General features: G+C 38.1%; 1 protein-coding gene and 2 non-coding genes across 12 annotated transcripts in view; 1 reads left to right on the top strand and 2 right to left on the bottom strand.

The window, feature by feature from the left end:
- The window catches only part of LOC139984048 (uncharacterized), a 99770-nt gene extending 81291 nt beyond the window's left edge, over positions 1 to 18479 (top strand). For 7 of the 10 annotated variants that reach the window (XM_071997705.1, XM_071997707.1, XM_071997710.1 and 4 more), the window contains 8 exons: positions 78 to 437; positions 710 to 877; positions 3157 to 3414; positions 4290 to 4469; positions 5282 to 5344; positions 7925 to 8050; positions 13160 to 13245; positions 15155 to 18479. In XM_071997705.1, the coding sequence (XP_071853806.1) occupies positions 78 to 437; positions 710 to 877; positions 3157 to 3414; positions 4290 to 4469; positions 5282 to 5344; positions 7925 to 8050; positions 13160 to 13245; positions 15155 to 16964 (3051 nt within the window). In that variant the 3' untranslated portion in view covers positions 16965 to 18479. Of the gene's footprint in view, positions 1 to 77; positions 438 to 709; positions 878 to 3156; positions 3415 to 4289; positions 4470 to 5281; positions 5345 to 7924; positions 8051 to 9903; positions 9933 to 12989; positions 13037 to 13159; positions 13246 to 15154 lie in introns of those variants that run through there. The other 3 variants (XR_011798915.1, XM_071997709.1, XM_071997712.1) reach the window with 3 other exon arrangements.
- Trnad-guc (transfer RNA aspartic acid (anticodon GUC)) lies at positions 5876 to 5947 on the bottom strand. Its single transcript has one exon. It is a non-coding gene; the product is annotated as a tRNA-Asp (tRNA).
- On the bottom strand, positions 6318 to 6389 carry Trnad-guc (transfer RNA aspartic acid (anticodon GUC)). The gene has a single exon. It is a non-coding gene; the product is annotated as a tRNA-Asp (tRNA).
- Positions 18480 to 19988: the final 1509 nt, after the last annotated feature.

The raw sequence follows: 19988 nt of genomic DNA, 5'->3' as shown, positions 1-19988 counted from the left end.
AATAAATACCTTTTTCTTTACAATTAATTTCAATATAAATCGTGCTTTAAACGTATATCATTCTCGTTCATGTTTAGATCGAAGAGAAAGATCTCAATGCGAAGAAACTCCAGTCGGATATGTCAAAGCTTTCACAAGATCACGTGGGACTAGAGGAAAATAAGAAAGATTACGAGAAGCGATTAAACCGTCAAGAGAAAGTTTGGAAGAACGAGTTGTCGGTCTATCGCTTTAAACTCGAGGCAGAAACTCGTTATTTTACGGAAGAATTAGGCAGGTTGCAAAAACGGCTGGAGTGCGAGACTACGGATTATTCATCTCTCAAGGGACAAATGAACGTGAAGGAAGACGAATGCCAGCGGTTGAAAGCACTCTTAGAAAATTCTCAAAAGTATTGCAAGGAATTGAAACTTGAACAAGAGAAAGATTCACTAGCTGTAAGTATATCGATTGTTATGGAAACCTGGCGAGGTGTTTGGTGGGCGGGTGAGTGCGGAGGGGTTGTTGGGTGGGGAAGACACATTGCGAAATCGAACCACAATTAAATTTGGGGAAGTGATTTATGTTACCCGGGAAATAATATCTCCTTTCCTCGATCACCCCTTTCCTCCTCCGTCACATTTTGTAACGTCGTTATAGATTCTAAGGAATGTATGTTGCTGTTAACGATATATCCATGTCAATTTTGTTCCCTCTCTTCATATGGAAGGCCAAACGAACAAGACAACTGCTTGATGACGTACAAAGAGAAAAGAGAGAGGTTAATATACAGCTTGCATCTCAGCGAAGTAGATGTGAAATGTTACAAAGAGGGATTGCGAGCGATAAGGCGGCTTGGCAAGTAACCCACACTGAGCTACAAGCACGGATTACTAGAGTAAGTTGTCCAAGCAAAGCCATTTAATTGTCATAGTCTGCGATCAGAGCCAAACAGGATTCTAATTTGTGATATTTGGGGGGTGGGGTGGGCTTTCACATTTTTTCAGGGATTAAACCTTCATTTGCATATGTGACGTAGGATTTCATAGTGGCAGTGGTAAATTAGTGACCTTTGTCACCACGCTTTCTAGTCACTTCGCCCAACAACCATTTCGCCCAACTGCCATTTCGCCCAACCAGCCTGGTCATTTCGCCCAACCAGCCTGGTCATTTCGCCCAACCAGCATGGTCATTTCGCCCAACCATCATAGTCATTTCGCCCAACCAGCATGGTCATTTCGCCCAACCGTGTTGGTCATTTCGCCCAACCTTATTTTTACTAATATTCAGTCAGAATAATATTACTTTTTCTATTCCACTAGTTCAATTTGATTTATTTTGGGTTAGGTTACTTCGTAATAGGTAAATAAAAAAGTGAGGTCCGCTCGATATCGATCGGAGTCTGAGCAGTTATTTCGGGTATAATGGGAGGATTACACTACTTTAGGCGTTTACGCATACAATGGAAGTTATATTATTATACAAACACAAGGGAATCGGTCTTTATTAAAACCTATCAAACCTAACCCCTAAAACACTGATCCATCCTACTGACTAACAATTCCCGAACGTTTTCTTATTAAATTGAAAAAAATATATATATAATCACATATATAATCAATTTAACCACGACTTCAAGTTTCCTTAATACTCGGTTCGTATCCCGTAACGTTTACAATTCCCGAACGTTTACTATATCAAACCTATCAAACCTAACCCCTAAAACACTGATCAATCCTCAAGTTTCCTTAATATTCGGTTCGTATCCTGTAACGTTAACAATTCCCGAACGTTTCCTTTTGAAATATCATATTTAATCAAGGTTGGACGAAATGACCAGACTGGTTGGGCGAAATGACCAGGCTGGTTGGGCGAAATGACCAGGCTGGTTGGGCGAAATGACCAGGCTGGTTGGGCGAAATGACCAGGCTGGTTGGGCGAAATGGTAAGGTTGGGCGAAATGGCAGTTGGGCGAAATGGTTGTTGGGCGAAGTGTCCTGCTTCCGTCACCACGAAGTTGACATTTAAGTTTTCAGGTGCTACAGTGCCCGACACAGGAAAATACATACACACACACATGATAATGTATGAGAATATATATATATATATATATATATATATATATATATATATATATATACACTCTCAGTAACGTGCGTTTCATTTCCCGTGATTCATATATGGGCATATAACTCAAAAGTTTTATATTCATCACAGATGAAGCTAATTTCGATACCGCAAAATGGATGTGCCTATGGTGCTATCTCTCTATGTAGTTACAGCCTCGACTCCCACACAAACACGTTTGTCGAAAACAGAATGATTCAAACCTATGCTGACGCCTTCGTTTACCAGGAAATTCTTAATCAATTTTAAGAAGTTTGCTGTTACCATCGCAACGTGTTCTCTGATTTCAGACAGGATGCCTTTTCAACCAAGTCCTTTTTACGGGAGTCCTTTTATTATGAGCACGTAGCATTTATTTCTAACGATTATATAAGAGAAATGGCGCTATTGAAAAACAACGTTAAGAAGAGACACACCTTTACCGTTAGATCTCATATTTCTGAAAGTGCCCCCACCCCTCCCCTCCCCCTTCCAAAGAAAAACAACCACATTGTGACATCTGATAATATCAATAAGAATGCGAATGTTCTTATTATGATGGAAGGTCATGTTATATCTATTATTCGAGTTATACCTTTTAAATTATCTTTAACACCGGAATATGTACATTTTGAGGCACAGTTGTCGATTCCACTTTCGCCTCTTTTGTTTTACCTAATTGTTAAAGAAAGGTTTTTTGTTGTGATTTTCGTTATATCCCCCCCCCCCCAAATATGTGAATGTTACATGTGGTATAATGACTAAAACAGATATAATCCTACTCAAAATACACCTTCAAGACATCTCTGGCATGTAAGCTCCGACTACCCGACATACACGCAGTCAATAATTATTCCTTTCCGGGTATACCGTTTAACCGACTAATTAATTACCTTAACAATGTTTATACCGCTATTTCACACCGTTAAGAGAAGGCAAAGGAAAATTACGCTGTCTTTACGTGACTTCTCCTGTATAATGGACGTTGAAGCAATTATTTTTCACCTGTAGTTTCAAAAATCAAAAACCACAAAAAAGAATTATGCGCAAATTTTCATTTCCTACTTTCAGCTGGAACAGCAGACAAAACTGAAGAAAGTGAAACTTGAGGATTTGCAGACTCGTCTTCAAACAGCTTGGGATCAAGAGAGGGCGGAAAATATGAGATTGTTAACGGAAGCAAACCAGAAAATATTACAACTCGAAAGTCACGTACAAGAAGCAGAAGAGAAGAGACAGTTAGATGCAACGACTGTTCGAGAAGGCTACAGAAGAGAACAGAAAAGCTGGGAAGAAGAGGGCGCTAAATATGCCGTCAAAATTAGAGAAGTGAGATATAGTTTTCTTGTTTTTAAGCAAAAAAATACACAGTGGGCCTGATGAGTACTTATTGTCAGTTATTCAAGTACCATCCTAGTTGGGAATCGAACTCGGAGAAGGCGATATTCTGCTCCATTTCATGAATAAAATCGTGTCAAAAGTCGTCCGCGATAGAGATTCGAACCTCCGACTTTGATACCTGGCTAGCGGGTTTGTTAATCATTTTCCTGTATCCAACTTTTCTGTGTTTCATAATGTTTGACAACCCTGAAAATAAGTCAAATGAAAAAGCAAAGAAGTAAATGAAGAAAATAAAATAAAGAAATGAGGGGGCAACAATAGATAAATCAGTTAGCAGGCGCGTAGCCAAAGGGGGCGGGGCGCCCCCTTTCCCCCCCCCCCCCTCCTTGAGCATATTTAAAAAAAAATTATGATATCGCTAGTAATTTCAAAGTAGAAAATGCTTAGATGCAACTTACAAGGCCATTTCCAGTGATCTGGGAGGCATTTTCGGCCAATTTTGTTTGTACGCTTCGCGCCAACTCATACGCTTAGATAGTTTGCCTACAAGCTTCGCCCCTCCATTGGCAAATTCCTCGCTTCGCACCTGGCAGTTAGCATCTTAAATTCTTGTGTCAGATGCCCTACTGGTGAGGACTTGAACCCAATGTTTTGTGTATTCGGGGAGATATAACATACAATTGACAGCATGTTAAGGATATCTTAATTGACTACAATAATGTGATGTACCAATTAAGTTAAACCGTTACTGTACTGAACACGAATTAAGTTACGTAACAACATCGGATAAAGACTAAATGTGCTTTATAGATACTGGTTTTATCTTCCGTTTTCCTTTTTCCATTTCTGTTTTTTTTTTACAGCGAGATCAAGATATTTTAGCTTATAAGGACAGAGACAGGAAATATACTCAAATCGACGAGAGATTCCAGCGAGAGAGAGATTTATGGCGTAGAGAAAGATCTAATTTGATATCCAGATTACAAGAAAGTTTGGAATGTAGAAAAGAAGACATGGCCAAATTAGACGAACTTATTCTTCAGGTGAGAACATAACAAGGATAGCTCATGTAAAGAAGAATACAACACATTTCGCCCGTGCTAGCCCTAATCGGGAAAATCTCTCTTTTGAAATTTGTCCATGTAATGAACGCTAGAGATGCTTTAGTTCTCGTGTCTTTATCATTCTATAATATCATTTGTGAAATTGACCCAATTTCAATGAGATAAACTAAAGAATGCTTACTTAGAATTACTACAATATGGTAATTTAAACCTATATTGTATTTATTGAAATTAGTTTCAATCTTTCCTCGATTGAGATTTTCTTGTTAATGTTAATTGTTAATTTAGTATATAAGGAAATAGACTGTTGAAAGGCACAAAGGCAAATATCCATATTGTGTTACATTCTCTGAAACCAAGATTTTACTCATGGACCAAAACTATACGAAAGTTTAAACATCCCATGTCAAGTGTGAAACAACCTTATTCTACCTTGCTATCGATTGAGTAGTCTTTAATAAGTCAGTTTTAGTATGGAAGAATAAATACCTGCGCACTTGTTGAATTATATAGTTCTCAAATGTATACCTACACAATGGAAATATATATTTCATTCTGTCTGTAGTTCACCCATTCTCCCTTTTCCTTCCACACCTTCCCATTTCATATACTGCATGATTCCCAATTTGCCATTGGCGTGTCTTAAGTAATTGATATATCTTAAGAGCATAGGTTCAAATCCTAACTGTGCAGTTACATAATTATATAATTCCGAAATGTATATCAACGTAATGTAATTATATAATTGAAAAAATTATAATTCTAAATTTATTGTTACTTTTGCATTACAGCTCAACTCTCTAAAAGAAACCACCGATATATCTTCATCTACCTCTTCTCCAATTCGAGCTAAGGTAAGCAACATTAATTAATTTAAAAGTAAACTCATTAGGAGACAACAAAAACAAAACAGAAAAATAATAATGCCTGTTAGAAACGATTATTGTAGGCTGTTATTGTGAAATAGGACAGTGTTCCTTTAGTTTGCGTAAGACACGTAACCAACCACTTTAAGCAACCAAGCCGGCAGTTAAAAATTACAACTTGTTATCTGTTTTTGTGGTTTTTGTTATGTGAGCACGTATTTACGATGTCAGTTAAAGTGCCATAGATTTATAATAAACTTTGTACCCGTCAACCATATGCGGAATATATTTTAAAATTGTTGCTGATAAGAACATTACAGTAGTTAATATAATGTATAACCACGTAAATGCCGGCCTACCACATAACAATACATCACTATAAAAAAAAAACTATAAAAAATCGTATGTAATGCTATAAAGTCGCCAATTCGAGCAAATAACAAAATGTAACGAAAAGTGTGAAGAAGCTGCCTGTATTATTGAAATAAAAAATATTTTATGTTTAAAGAAAAATATTGTCTCCTCGGCGGGGAATCGAACCCCGGTCTTCCGCGTGACAGGCGGAGATACTCACCACTATACTACCGGGGATAATTGCTGTAAACAGTTGAATAAATGTTCAAATAGTATTAGTTCATTTGTCTAATGTAAAACGAAATGATTTAAGCTTTGGAATTACCCTTTTGCAAGTCGATGTCTGTCACAAATCTTGACAGTTTTGCCTGGAAATTTGCCTCATGTAATATAAATTGGTTAAATATAATCAAGCGGCATAACGTCTATTTGTTAAATCCATCAGTCAAAAAAAAAAAAAAACAGCGCCTGCAGGAACAGCTGTTGTTTTTGGCTTCTGTACAAAGTACAAAGAAATCAATATTATATATGTGTCATGAGAATTGAAGCTAGAACTAAACAAGAATTAGTTGCGAAATGTATTCATGAGTGCTGAATCAAAAAAGACCTCCCCGGCGGGGAATCGAACCCCGGTCTTCCGCGTGACAGGCGGAGATACTCACCACTATACTACCGAGGACCTCTGCCTTTCGGTAGAATGATAACTAAATAGTGTAACACATTTTCGATTTTTTTGTTTTGTTGATATTTTAAAATTTTCTACATTGTGAATATATTAATGATGATGTGCCTTGTCAAAAAGATCTCCCCGGCGGGGAATTGAATCCCACTTTGCAGGGGGGGGGGGCTCACCACTAACATACTACCGAGGAACTCTGCCTTTCGGTATAATAATAAACGCTGTAGGTATTAATATCTTTAGAGACCTACAAATTTCAAATAAATTTGTTGCGAATATATGAATGAAAACCGATGGAGAATCGGACCACCGGTCTTCTGCGAACAGGGCACTCAAACCTTACCAGTGTTCATCGGTACAGTATTTATCAAAATGTGGCAGCTTGTGGAACTACAACCAGTTTTGAAAACCATGGTTGGGTTTAACCTTTCAAAATAGTTTTTGCATTTGTTTTTCATTAATCCTATTCGATATTTCTGATTCATGGATGAGTACATCCTTAAGCGGCTTTGTGTACAATGGAAAGTAGGTCTTTCGTATTTGCATACTGTTGGTTAAGCCACAGCGATACAAAAGTGGCATGTTATACCTCCAAATTTTGCCTTGTGTAACTGAACCTAGTTTTATATTTACTGAGCGCTTCTTAGGTTTCGCTATGTAAATACAAGGCGGTTCTTAACACCAGTGCATGCGTGCGTGGGAAGTTCGTCATGTGTGTTTGCGTCGGCAAGATAACACACATCTGAAAAAATATAAAAGTTGAGATCACCAGTCAGCCAGTGTATATGAGGTCGTTAAAAGTATTGTGCCAAACCAGTTACTCTTACCCGACCCACGTACACGGTTTACAGTTATAGAAAGTTAGGCCATGGAGGTATAATATACCTCCATATACGTTAGGCCCATTCAGTTTGAGAAGCAGTGCTGAAAATAAGATGACTGAAAAATTAAATCAATACGGTGGAGGTCATATTTCACTGGGGTCAACGGACGTCTTCTCTACTGCAGATTTTGGACATTCTCGCGGGAATATCTATTTAATGTTTAATGAACGTAACGGGTTCTACGATTTTCATGAAAACCAAAATGTTAACAAAGTTATTCACAATAATCTTATTGTTATCCAGGCATCATGTCTCTAGTTTAATCTCAGGTCTATCCAAAATCGATGTACAGACTGTCAGCCAACGTACAATGTCCTGGTATAATTGGACGTGTCGGGGATAACCAAATATGTATACCTCTCATTGGCTGTTAGCTATATAACATAAACAGTATGACAGTCTCCCCGCCGATAATAACAAAAAGTGTAGGATGCATAGGTAGCCCAGTATACAGAGTTGATGTGTGAGTCCAGTTCTCCGTTATAAGACCACCATCGCTGCATGATTTAAATAAATGTGAATAAAATGCACATTTGGGGATGATTATAATAGTTTACTGAATTAACATCTTCGATATATGTTGAAGATCGCAACATGTTAATCGTACAGACCATACCTATACAAAAGTCCGTCTGAATTTCTTATTTGCAGAGCACGCCACCACTTTCATCCAAGCAACGTAAGGAGGTCGGGGTGTCGTGGCCGTTAAAGAAACAACCATCAGAATCTCACATACCAATCTCATCGAAGGACGAAGAAGATGATGCATTCAAAAAGGTTTGCGTGAATATTATATTCGAATGTAGGTTATAGACTATACGTTAGGGAACAATTTATTGGCAAAATCGTACGTTAGGGAATAGGGCTAGGCAAAGACGGTAATGATTCTAAATTTGAAATTCTACGGAAGGCTTAAAGGACCATATTGTACAGCCATGTTGAGGAAACCTAATTAATAAATATATCGATGTTTTATGACAAAGTAGAAAGTGACATGGCGATTGGTCAGTTTTGTTGTTACACTTGACTAGAATAATCAAGTTAATTGCGCAGTAAGCAAAATACGTAGATTTGGTACTGCAATAACGGAAAGAGGATGAACGCCCCCCCCACCCACCCCCACATACATCCCGTTTTTACTTAAAACTGTACATTTGATGTAGCATTCATGATTTTATGCATATTAATGAATAAAGATAGTTATAGTTATACTTTATAAGAAACATGACTTTGTAAATAACGCCGTTTTGATATGCGAATGAAACAAGTACGAAAAAAAGTGAACGGTAAACGTAACATCTGATGTGATACTATTTAACAATACCTAATATGCTGAATTGAAAATAAAGAGCACAGACTATAAAATAGTCAGAACTTGATTCGTGTGTCCTAAAACGTATGACACGCGGTGTATCGCTTAAAGTTTCGCCTCCTTTGAATTTTTGTTTTTGGTTTGATTAAAATCCAATTAAGTCTAAACAATGGGTATTCCCAATACAACTCTAGTTTACCGACAACATGAAGCCACAATTCCCTAAACAATAATTAACATTTTATGTGTGTACAGCCACATCCCCGCAGACTTACAAATTGTGGCATCATTTTGTCCAAATGTTCAGCAACCGTTCAATTCCAGGCATTTAGACTTTTGACTTTGACTTAATAAGGATCTCTAAAGGTCACAATAGTCAAGCCTGGAGGGAAAAGGGGGTGGGGTGGGGGGGGGGGGGGTTGAGTACACCCATTACCTATGTAAGAACTCAAATCCCTAAACATTAATATCCGCGCAAACGAAAGCAGATCTGCAATGTTTAAAGAAATATATCTACTTGCAAGACTCACTTGTATCCTTTTGTGTTATCCAATCACACTGGTTAATCCCTCGCAGTCGCCTCGCAATGTTCCTCACCCCCCCCTTGCCTCATTATATATGTTTCTAATAGTAAAATTATAAAGACAACTAACCAAAACATCGTAATGGATACATAGGGCATCGATTTGAGTTAAAGTGATGGCCTTTGTCGATCACATATGTGCAAGTGGGTTTACTATCTTGAAAGGGCAACGTGAAAGATGAGGGTGAATGGGCGGGGGGGAGGGGTGAAGGGGTATGCGAGAGATGAGGTAGTAAAGGGTACGGCACGTTATGCTTCTATATGAATATAACAACTTCTGCATACGTACAATTTCGAATTTTAGGTGTCTAAAGTTTAATATATGCCGTTTATATTTTCTCTGTTTCCCCTATAAAAGATAGTTTTGTCCTATTTCTAACTGTGTTTTGTTTTAGCGAGTATTTGAAATCATCGTGAAATGACAGCCCTATATTGCAGTATTTCGATAACCAAATCAATCAATATTTGCTTGTTTTGTATAATTTCGATATCCCCTTGACAACTTCCTATATATTATAGCTGCATGTCGCATAATATGAAAACTTAAAACGCTTATAATTCAACATTTCAAGCACATATATATATATATATATATATATATATATATATATATGTATATATATATTACATGTTGTTAACAGCTTCCCTAGATTGCATGGTTCACCTTCTATTTTTCGTTAAAGTCTGTTCTTAACTGAATTTTATATTTTGTTATATTTCTGTTACCTTTAATAGCAGTAATTCCTCTTTCAAATACCAAGCAGGTATGGATAATTACCTCTGTTAATCAGATTTGCGTTATTGAACTGGGATGATGGTTTATGTGGGGTGATTCGCCCCTACTGGATTGCTCTTACAACATAGAAATATAGTAGAGAATGATATGGTTCACCTGCGTATTGAGGATATGTATATATATATATATATACATAAGGGGAAAAAATCCCTTTGGACACTGTTTGACAAAGAGACAACTTGAACAAGTTTTCCAATGTACTATTATTATGTTTTATTGCATTCCTATCAACATCTTAATGCGGCAAAACATAATTTTTCTATTCAATTGTGAAATAGCGTGTATAAGAGCCTATACTGTTTTCACAATTACGTTGTATGACGAAACCCTTGTATAGTCTACCGTGTGAACGTTGTTACTTACAGCGTACGCCATACTATCAAATCACATAATTTCCCTATAGATGAACAAAAGATGGATTGTTTTAAGGCGATGACTTCATTTTGTATTTAGCCATTTTCTTCTGAACTAAAAATTAAGTCACATTGAACACCCCACCCCCTCTACCCGTTCAGTTAACTGATGTTGACCTCCGTACGTTTTTGTCCATCAGGACACAGCGCCTACCTCGAAAACTCAAAGTTAACCTTTGTATAAGCGCCTGATATCATTCTCTATTGTATTTCTATAATCTTTTCTATAACAAATGAATGAAGATGTCGTCAAAGCATGAATGGAATATATCTGAAATTTTGGACATTCGTGAAACGACGCAGTATACTATGTTTTGTACATTTTGAGATAGCGCCCTCGATAATGTGCGTCAGTATGTACCAACGTCAATTTGTCAGTGAGGGCACCACTACTACAACATACGCCCTCTCTGGATCGCTATCATATATGAGTATTATATATATTTACATATATACTTGACTTGGTGTCACCTCATGATTTTACCCATGTCATGTTTGGGACAATGTTTGCATTAAACGACTTGGGCAAGTATGATAAACATGAGCCTGCAGTTACAGCATGAATGCATGTAAAACATATACATGTATACACATATGAAGCATGTGCCATGTTACCTGTTGTCGGACAGTGTAAGGAAAACGTGCTGTTCAGTTTTGACGCTCTGTTACATAAGGAAAAGGACCAATTCGGCAAAGTGCCAAATGCCAATTGTTTTTTATTCAGTTTGAATGGATGATCACGTGCCAACTTTGTTATGTCATATATATATATAGCACACTCGCAGACAACAAAAACACTGCAATAGTATTTTATTGAAGTGGATTCGTTTTCAAGGACTATCTGTAGGGTTTATGACGTCATAATGCATGTGCATGTGTTTCGCTTTAATAACTTGTGCCAATGTTATCCAATAATCATACTGAGAAACGAATACTGAACACATGTACCCAAAGTAACTTAAACTTCTAGCTTGTAGCAAAGCAAATATATATAAAGAAAAATCCACGTGTACTCCAAAAGAAAATATTAATAGACAAAAGCAGAGAAATCTGATATGACTCATTATTGACAAATAAGGAGAAATGTTTTAGTATTTTCTAAAACATTACTCCTTATTTGTCAATTATGAGTCATATCTTATTTCTCTGGTTTCTCTAGTAGTATAATATATATATATATATATATATATATATATATATATATATATATATATATACATATATATATATATATATATATATATATATATATATATATATGTGTGTTTGTGTGTGTTACATTGTATGAAATTTAATAACAATAAATCTGATATGACTCATTATTGACAAATAAGGAGAAATGTTTTAGTATTTTCTAAAACATTACTCCTTATTTGTCAATTATGAGTCATATCTTATTTCTCTGGTTTCTCTAGTAATATAGTATATATATATATATATATATATATATATATATATATATATATATATATATATATACATATATATATATATATGTATATATATATATATATGTGTGTGTTTGTGTGTGTTACATTGTATGAAATTTAATAACAAAGCAACCGACTGACATTGCCACGAACCAACATCACAGCGCAGATGTGAACATCTTCATATAACTATGCATACGAAGTACAAACGCAAACAACGTTTCTAAACAAAGTTTTTTCTTTATAATGTTGTTTGTCATTTGTTTTACTGCCCTCACTAAAGAGCGCCATCGATCACGTTTAATACATCGATTATCCATTACAGATACAACGAGGTAAATGAATCTGGAGAAACTATCACACAGTAAATAAGCGCGTACGCGCGTACCATGTATGGAGGGTCATGTGATGTGTTCCAGGGTGGTACTAATATACTACTCTCCCTATTACGCATGATGATTTCACCCAACTAGTACGTAAATGAGTTTGCGCGCTTAGAGCAGCAGACGACACCCGTTACCTAGCAATAACCGTGCCTGTAGCCTAACGTGATAGCTATATTCCCGTCGAACAGCATTAGGCTCTGTTCCATGGAGAATTCCGTGGTTGCACTGAACTAAACATTTCCCCACATTTCCCATTTCTACACTCACTTATAGCGTGTAGTAATAACGTTAGGCCATATGAGACAAAGCTTGCCCCTAGAGCTGTATTAATAAGTAAGATTATGTAGAAAGCCTGTCTTCATTCAAGAGAATAAGGTTGAACGTTAGCATATTAGCACTATTTCGTAGGCCTGAAGTACCAGTACCTTCTTATGCCGTTAGTTCCCATGTCCGAACCGACCAATCTTTCACGAAGTCACTAACACTGTTCTCGAACTGCTACAGAGAAATATCAGTATAGTACCACCCTGGAACACATCACATGACCCTCCATACATGGTACGCGCGCACCCAATTGACATGAATCCTCCAGATTCATTTACCTCGTTGTACAGATACGATTTAGGGTGCACACAACAAAAGAAACTACTGTGACATAACATACATTTTGCTTACAAGCTTCGTTTGCTTACTAACATGCAATATATCAAAATGCATAATATAGTTGTACTAACAAAGATATTATTAACAACAAAATATTCTCTTTCTCTCCTCTTCTGAACGTCTCCTGTCTTAGACTGCTTTAACCACGCCCACTCCTAGCACTACTACTGATCATGACAGGTAAGCATGCAACTAACGGCATCACGTGGTTCTTGACCATGATGAATATGTACAATTTGGCTACCAATCTCATACATATGCATAAGGTGTATGTTCATATTTCGATGAACGATTCTTGTATAGGTAATGGACCAACTGGCATTCGTCCAAGACGATTTGAACGACTACAAGAGAAAAGTTAGACATAACTTTGCCGCCAAGCTGAAAAGGTAAAAATCCTTAGAAACAATGTCTCTACAGATTTGATGGATGAGTGAGGGAGGGCCGACAAGTGAAAAGTGTTGTTATAGGGTGATTAACATGGGACAAAAGATATTGAAACCCAGATACGGGTCCAAAGGGTAGCACAGAGATTAGGGGTGAGTGGGGGCAGGAGGGGATTGTAGACTGCTTTGGATGGTTACCGATTGTTTTGCCTCATTACCTCATTAATACTTCATTAGCATTAGCAATGTCCAAAGCAGGGATTTGACCTCGGAAAGGCTAAATGAAAGTGAAATTGGTGTGGTAATCTTGTAAACAAGACCTTTCCATTAAAAAACTAGTGTCGTGTGAAAGATTCGTCATTAAGCCTTTGATTAATGGGCGTGGCTCATCATTGGGCTTTGCGTTGCATATGGTTTAGGTTTAATGGCATGCAGTGAAGCAAAACTTCTTACAATCTTACATGGTCTCGAACAAACAAAAGTTGCGAGATTCCCAGTTTTAATGTACCGTCTGAAGATGTAACAAATGATACTATGATGATGTCTATGGTTAGGACCATGATGGTGATGATAACGCAGGTAATGAGTGACATCGATCTCGATGGATTCTGACGAATAGTCTGACTGGTTGCCATGGAATGTGAACAAAGTGACGACATTGATGACGATGATAACGGTAATGATATCTGTGACGATGTACAGTGTTGTTTATGACGACGGACGTGTTGATGAATGTGAGACTGTTGATGACTGTTGATGGCTATGATGACGATGGGCAGTTACTATGAGGATTTCATTGACGACAGACACGTTAGAAGTGACGACGAAAGTGATGATGAGTGACGATTACACTTACGGACGATGGACTACGAGAATATGTAAATGACGATGACTGTGAGGTGTAGTAGAAAAGACTCTGATATTGATGACGACATGCGGGGTTGTCCTCCGACGATGAGGATGACTTTAGCGACCATGACAATCACGTCGACCAAACGAATTGACGATGGGAGTGACGGAAGTGACGACTAGACGACAGTAACGAAGACGATGACGAAGGTACTGATAATAACTTTTGAGGATGACAGTGACGTTGAAAACGACGATGATAGCAACGATGACTTTAACATTAAAGATGACGAGGTTAATGATACTTTTCTTGATGAAAGTGTTTTGGACAACCACGATGACTTTAACATTAATGATGACGAGGGTAATGATACTCTCCTTGATAGCAGTGTTGTAGACAACCACAATGACTATATCGACGCATGTGTCATTACTGATGACGACGGTACGAAATGATATCTTTGTCGATGACTGTGACGTTAACAGCGATGATGGTAAAGAAAAGTATTTCTCTCTATTCCAGCTACATGAACTACTTTTAATTGTTCTACGTTTATCTACAGATCTTCCCGCTACACTCTTCTCATTTGGTAGTAGATCGGTAACGATAAGCTTCCTTCACCACACGTTGAGTGATTCTACATATATCAACACCATGCAAAATATAGCCATAAGGTTGAACAAATGATACATGATAGAAATGTTTTAAGATACCAAGCTGCTTTTCAAAGTTTCTTGATTTGATATTATATCGATACTCCAATTCTCACAATGGTTAATGTATAAAAGGGAGAATGTCATTGGTTGTATTTACGCCATACGTCATTGTGGCTAGTCGAGGGCATATCTTAGTGTACTAAACTGTTTTGTGCCTTCACTGCAGTATCAGCGATATGTATGTGGCATCGCTGTTAGTAATACAACTGCAGTAACATGCTATGTGTACTATGTATGTACACTTTCAGCTGCATTGAATCGAAACTTTAAAATGGGAATTTGTGACCACATTATTATCGACATCAATTAATCAATAACCCATTCACTTATCGATTTGAAATCTCAGATCCGCCTCCGAATATGACGTGCCGCTGTCATCATCAACTCGACAAGGTTGGATGGAAAAATCCAGATCATTGGAGGAGAGTCCCCACCAATCGCGTATTGAAATAAACGTGAAGAGCGCCCTCCTTGGAACAAAGAAACCGGACTTGGTGAAGCCTTTGGTCGAGAAGCGTACCGTCTCGAAAACGTCGACAGTTAGACACGAGAGTAAAAACTCACCCAGCAAAGAGAGTAGTACGCCATCTCCATCTCGGACGTATCAAAAATCGGTAACGGTTAAAACCGTGAAGACTGTAACCCTACAACCGCTCCAACAAGGAGTAGATAATCGCACCAAAGGTGTCAGTCTGACAAGAGTTCCGGATGTCCTCGATACTGGGTCCAAGGATGTCACTGACAAAATCATTAATGATAGTACGCAGAGTGATTCGAATCATTTGAAAAATGAGCAGACTGTCATAGATACGGACTATTCTATGGAAAAGAATGGTTCGGTTATTGGCGCTGTTAATGGTGAGTCGACACCGCGAGATCCAGCCATATTAAAGCTTGACGTAAAGCAGAGAGACGCCTCCAAACCGTCGACGATTGAACATCAGAAGGATATCGGCAAGGACACAAATGGCTCCAGATCCCCCGTGACACCACTAGAAGTTAAATCTGGACGTTTCGATGCGAAAAGCTTTCTTCGCGAAACGGAAAAGAAGACGTCACCAAATTTGCGGAATACTTCACCCGCCAAACATGAAATCCAGAAGCGACTCGAGGAGATGGAAAAGAGTCTAGTGACCTCTACAAAGAAAATATTCGAACAGGAAGGAAAAACACCCGCCAAAACGTCTGGGTCTCGCGTTTCTAGTACCTCACCGAGTACCGGCTCACCGGCCCGATCTGACAGTGACAGTGAGCGAGATAGGCATACAGATACCGATATCGTTATGAGGATAAATCGCGGTCTACCTACACCGGGATCGGAGACCATGCCAAAGCGAGGTAGCCTTCCCTCTAGTTCTGATCGCATCACCAGAGGAGTTGAAAGAAACCGATCTTGGTCCCCTCGAACAAGTGACACTCCAACACCACCGAAAACCAGTCCTGGGACATCGCCATCGACCCAATCACCGCGGTATCCGATTGCTCCGCCAGGCTTTCTTTTACCGAAACAGATCAAAACTCCTCCGTCCTCTAACACTTCAAGCCCATCGATAAGCGCACCGGTTAATCCTCCTCACCCAAAACCGAAACCGTATAACGTCCCCATCGCTCCCAGTGAGCTAGCTGCCTTCAATGAAGCGCCGATGAAAGTACTTCCGGGTCAGTTGTCCAAGACCAAAGGTGCCATTCAGTCCAGAAAGAAACAGCAAGACGGTCAAAGTTCAAACTCCCCCGAAAGTCCACCGACCTCTCCTCAGCGCGCCCTGGCTGCCGTCATCGCTGAGGACCGTGCCAAAAGGATTTCACCGCGTTCAGCTCGGGCGAACTTCTTCGCAGATATTCCTGGTACAACGGCGGGGCTTCAGTCGACACCGGTAGCAACCGTGCCACCTAACGGTAACAATAATTACGTCACGAAGTCCAAGGATAGTAATGCGAATACCACTAAAGCCGACAGCGGTGTTACAGTGAAAGAGTCTGCCAGTAAACCATCTAATATCAACCGGTTAGGACCACCATCTCGAGCGTCCCCATGGAGTGCTAATCCAGGTGCTTCGATATCAAAGTCCGGTGCTAAGGGGAAAGGGGAACAACAGGGGCGAAAGGGGTCTGGAGGGGTGTCTGTATCGGGTAGTAAACCTTCTAAGCCCCGATGATTTATACAATACCTGTTTTTGTTATTATTTGTCGTTAAGTTAATACATCCATTTCGCACAACTCATTATATTTTGGTCGTGAATTGGAAAATCATCCTAACTTTTACCTCAGTTCATATACTTTTCCGTAAACACGTTTGAAATTACTATTCTCTATGAAAGATGAGTTATGATGGTGAGATGGCGCTTTTTGTCAAATAGATAATTTCTTTGCATATTCCAACTTCCTCAATATTTTATATACCCACCGATAGGTTGCATCATATTGGTTGTACAATTGGTTGTACAGGTTATACAATACATACTATTTGGAAAGAAAACAGCGATATTTACTGAATTCTCCTGAGTTTATTTATTAATGCTTTAGGCCTAGACGTCGAAGACGGTCAAGCATCGGGTTATACGTCATATAGGCAGTGATCCCACATTTTGCTAGAAGACGAAAAACTGGTCATCTATAATGGAACGTTTTACCTTTATGTTTTCTGCCAAACTTAAAATGAACTTGCTCCTTTTTTTCCCTCACAGTAGAAATGAAACCTTCAAAACCTCTTAAGAGTGAGGTCAAACTCTTTAACTCCAGCTTGAAGAAAAAAAAAATCACTAAAGTAAAACGTCTTTTAGAAAGGTACCCAAGATAGAGTATTTGCACGAAAACCAACTTGATCCACTCTCAACTCCAGTACCCGTTACATGGAGACTGTAACCGTGTGATCGTGGACCGTTTCATGCTTAAAACTGGGCATGCGCGTGCCATCTTCATATACCTCTACATATATATATATGTATATATATATATATGTATGTATGTTTATGTATGTACATACGTATGTTCTGAATTACGTTGATGCCAGTATATGAATGTATGGACATATGTACACATTTTTCGTTAACCTCTCGAATGTGCTATGATGCTTCAATATTTTTACTTGAAGAAAAGGTTTGTGTTCAAGCTGGCATTAAAAAAGAAATATTTCAAATATAGGAGCACGTCAGCATTACGTATACAGTAAATTCAATTACTGCAATGACACTACGGTATAGCGTATATACAAAGTAACCGGCCTCCATTTCATCTCGAGCTTGGAACAAAAATACATGATTTAGGAATTTTTTTTCGTAACTGCTGATTTCTGCGATTGGTGTTGTTGGTTGGGGTTTTTATATTATTTATTTGTATTGATTTATTTGTATTGTATTTAGTGTCATGTCACAAGTATGCATTAATTTTTTTAAATAACTTTATTGTTTTATAGTATCGAACAAGCCACAGTATAAAATCATGACGTAATTTTAAAGTGACGTAATACGCGGATAGCTAGGGTAGGTCAAAGGTCCAATGGGGCCAGTCGATGACGTAAACAGTACTGGTACTTGTGTCAGAGTTTGATCTTTAATTCCATGAAAGAGATTTTTATTTACTTTTGCTGGCACTTATCTTTGGCACTTATTAATATTACACTGACTGATCAATTAACGGGTGTAATCAATTAATTCATGAAGGATCACAAATTTGGACTTAGAATTTCCCTATTTTTTTTTAAATTAGTTTTACTCGGACCCGAACATGAATACTGAGGAAGTAATATGTTTAGAGCTATTGCCAACTGTTGTTATATGTATTCTTTATCACAGTTCGTTAAGAATTTGAAATAACTGTTTATATATATTCTATTTTTTTCTTGCTTATTTTTGTGACATTACCATTACTTTCTTGGACAGTAAATTTTTACATCGGGGTATTTATTTATATTAGTTTTTTTTGGGTTTGTTTGTTTAAAAATTGATTAGGACAGACACTCAAGTTAAAGTAATTAGCCCGCTCATTTGTTTGCGTTCATAGCTTTGTTCATTCGTCTTATTAGTAAATGTCTCGCGGAACTGCTATTCAGCCAAAGGATAAATAGGTACATGCTATGCACTATAAGAATGTTGCTTCCGATGTCGATCAATCTTGAACAAATTATCCTTAAAAGGTCTCTTTACATAAAGTTTTAATTTTAGTTAAAGACTAGATTTTAAGTTATAATTTATTTATCCACATCGCCTGATACCAAACCTAAATAATTTCATGTTAAGCAGTTACTTGGTACACTAGTCGGCAGTTGAAACGCAGATGATTAATTGGTCAATCTGCATGGTGCGCACGCGTGCATCTTCACTGTGGGTGAGGTCTGGAGAAATAACTTCCCTTAAGAACAGAAAACTGTCGCACGTTGTGACAATGTTCAATGTGTCTGCTATTAGACCAGAATTATAGTGGAAAAGGTACATTCGCTGCAGAAAATAAGGCTGACAAGAATTTCTGATTTATTTAATAATTTGCGAACTAAATAGGTACAGAATTACTCAGCAAACTTCCAAATCCGTTTTCATAATTTGTGGAACGCCAAATGGCGTTGGCAGGAAGAAAAGCTTTACGTTATACTAAACTGTTATTAAAATGCAATCTGCACTGCTTTTAGCTGTTTGTAATTGTCTCTCACAATACCGAAATGATCAATTCTTGCCCAAAGTTATCTTTGCATCTCTACCACGAGTTAATTGTTACACACATCTCTGTATTGTTAATGGTAGCTATGCACATCATGTAACACAACAACATTGTTGTATTTTCAAAGACAACATCAAAATTGTTGAAGATATTGGCAGGTCTATAGCAAGAAATTTTGAGTTGGTGGGGCACCAACAGTTAAAAGAGACGCATCAACAGTTTGTGAAGTTTACGCACACATGATGGTGGCTCAGATGGGGCGGGGGGTTGGGGTGGGGCGCAGTGATCTTCAGGGGGAGGGGGAAAGCCCTCCTGTAGCCTCAGGACTGGCTATGGACCAGGATACATTGTTTACGCTATATTTGAATAAAATACAAAAAACGTTCGCACACATGATGGTGGTTCCGATGGGGCGGGGGTTGGGGTGGGGCGCAGTTATCTTCACGGGGAGGGGGAAGGCCCTCCTGCAGCCTCCGGACTGGCTATGGACCTGGATACATTGTTTACGCTATATTTGAATAAAAGACAAA

Source organism: Apostichopus japonicus, chromosome 17, assembly GCF_037975245.1.
Source record: "Apostichopus japonicus isolate 1M-3 chromosome 17, ASM3797524v1, whole genome shotgun sequence".
NCBI lineage: Eukaryota > Metazoa > Echinodermata > Holothuroidea > Aspidochirotida > Stichopodidae > Apostichopus > Apostichopus japonicus.
This window is presented reverse-complemented; position numbering and strand designations above follow the sequence as displayed.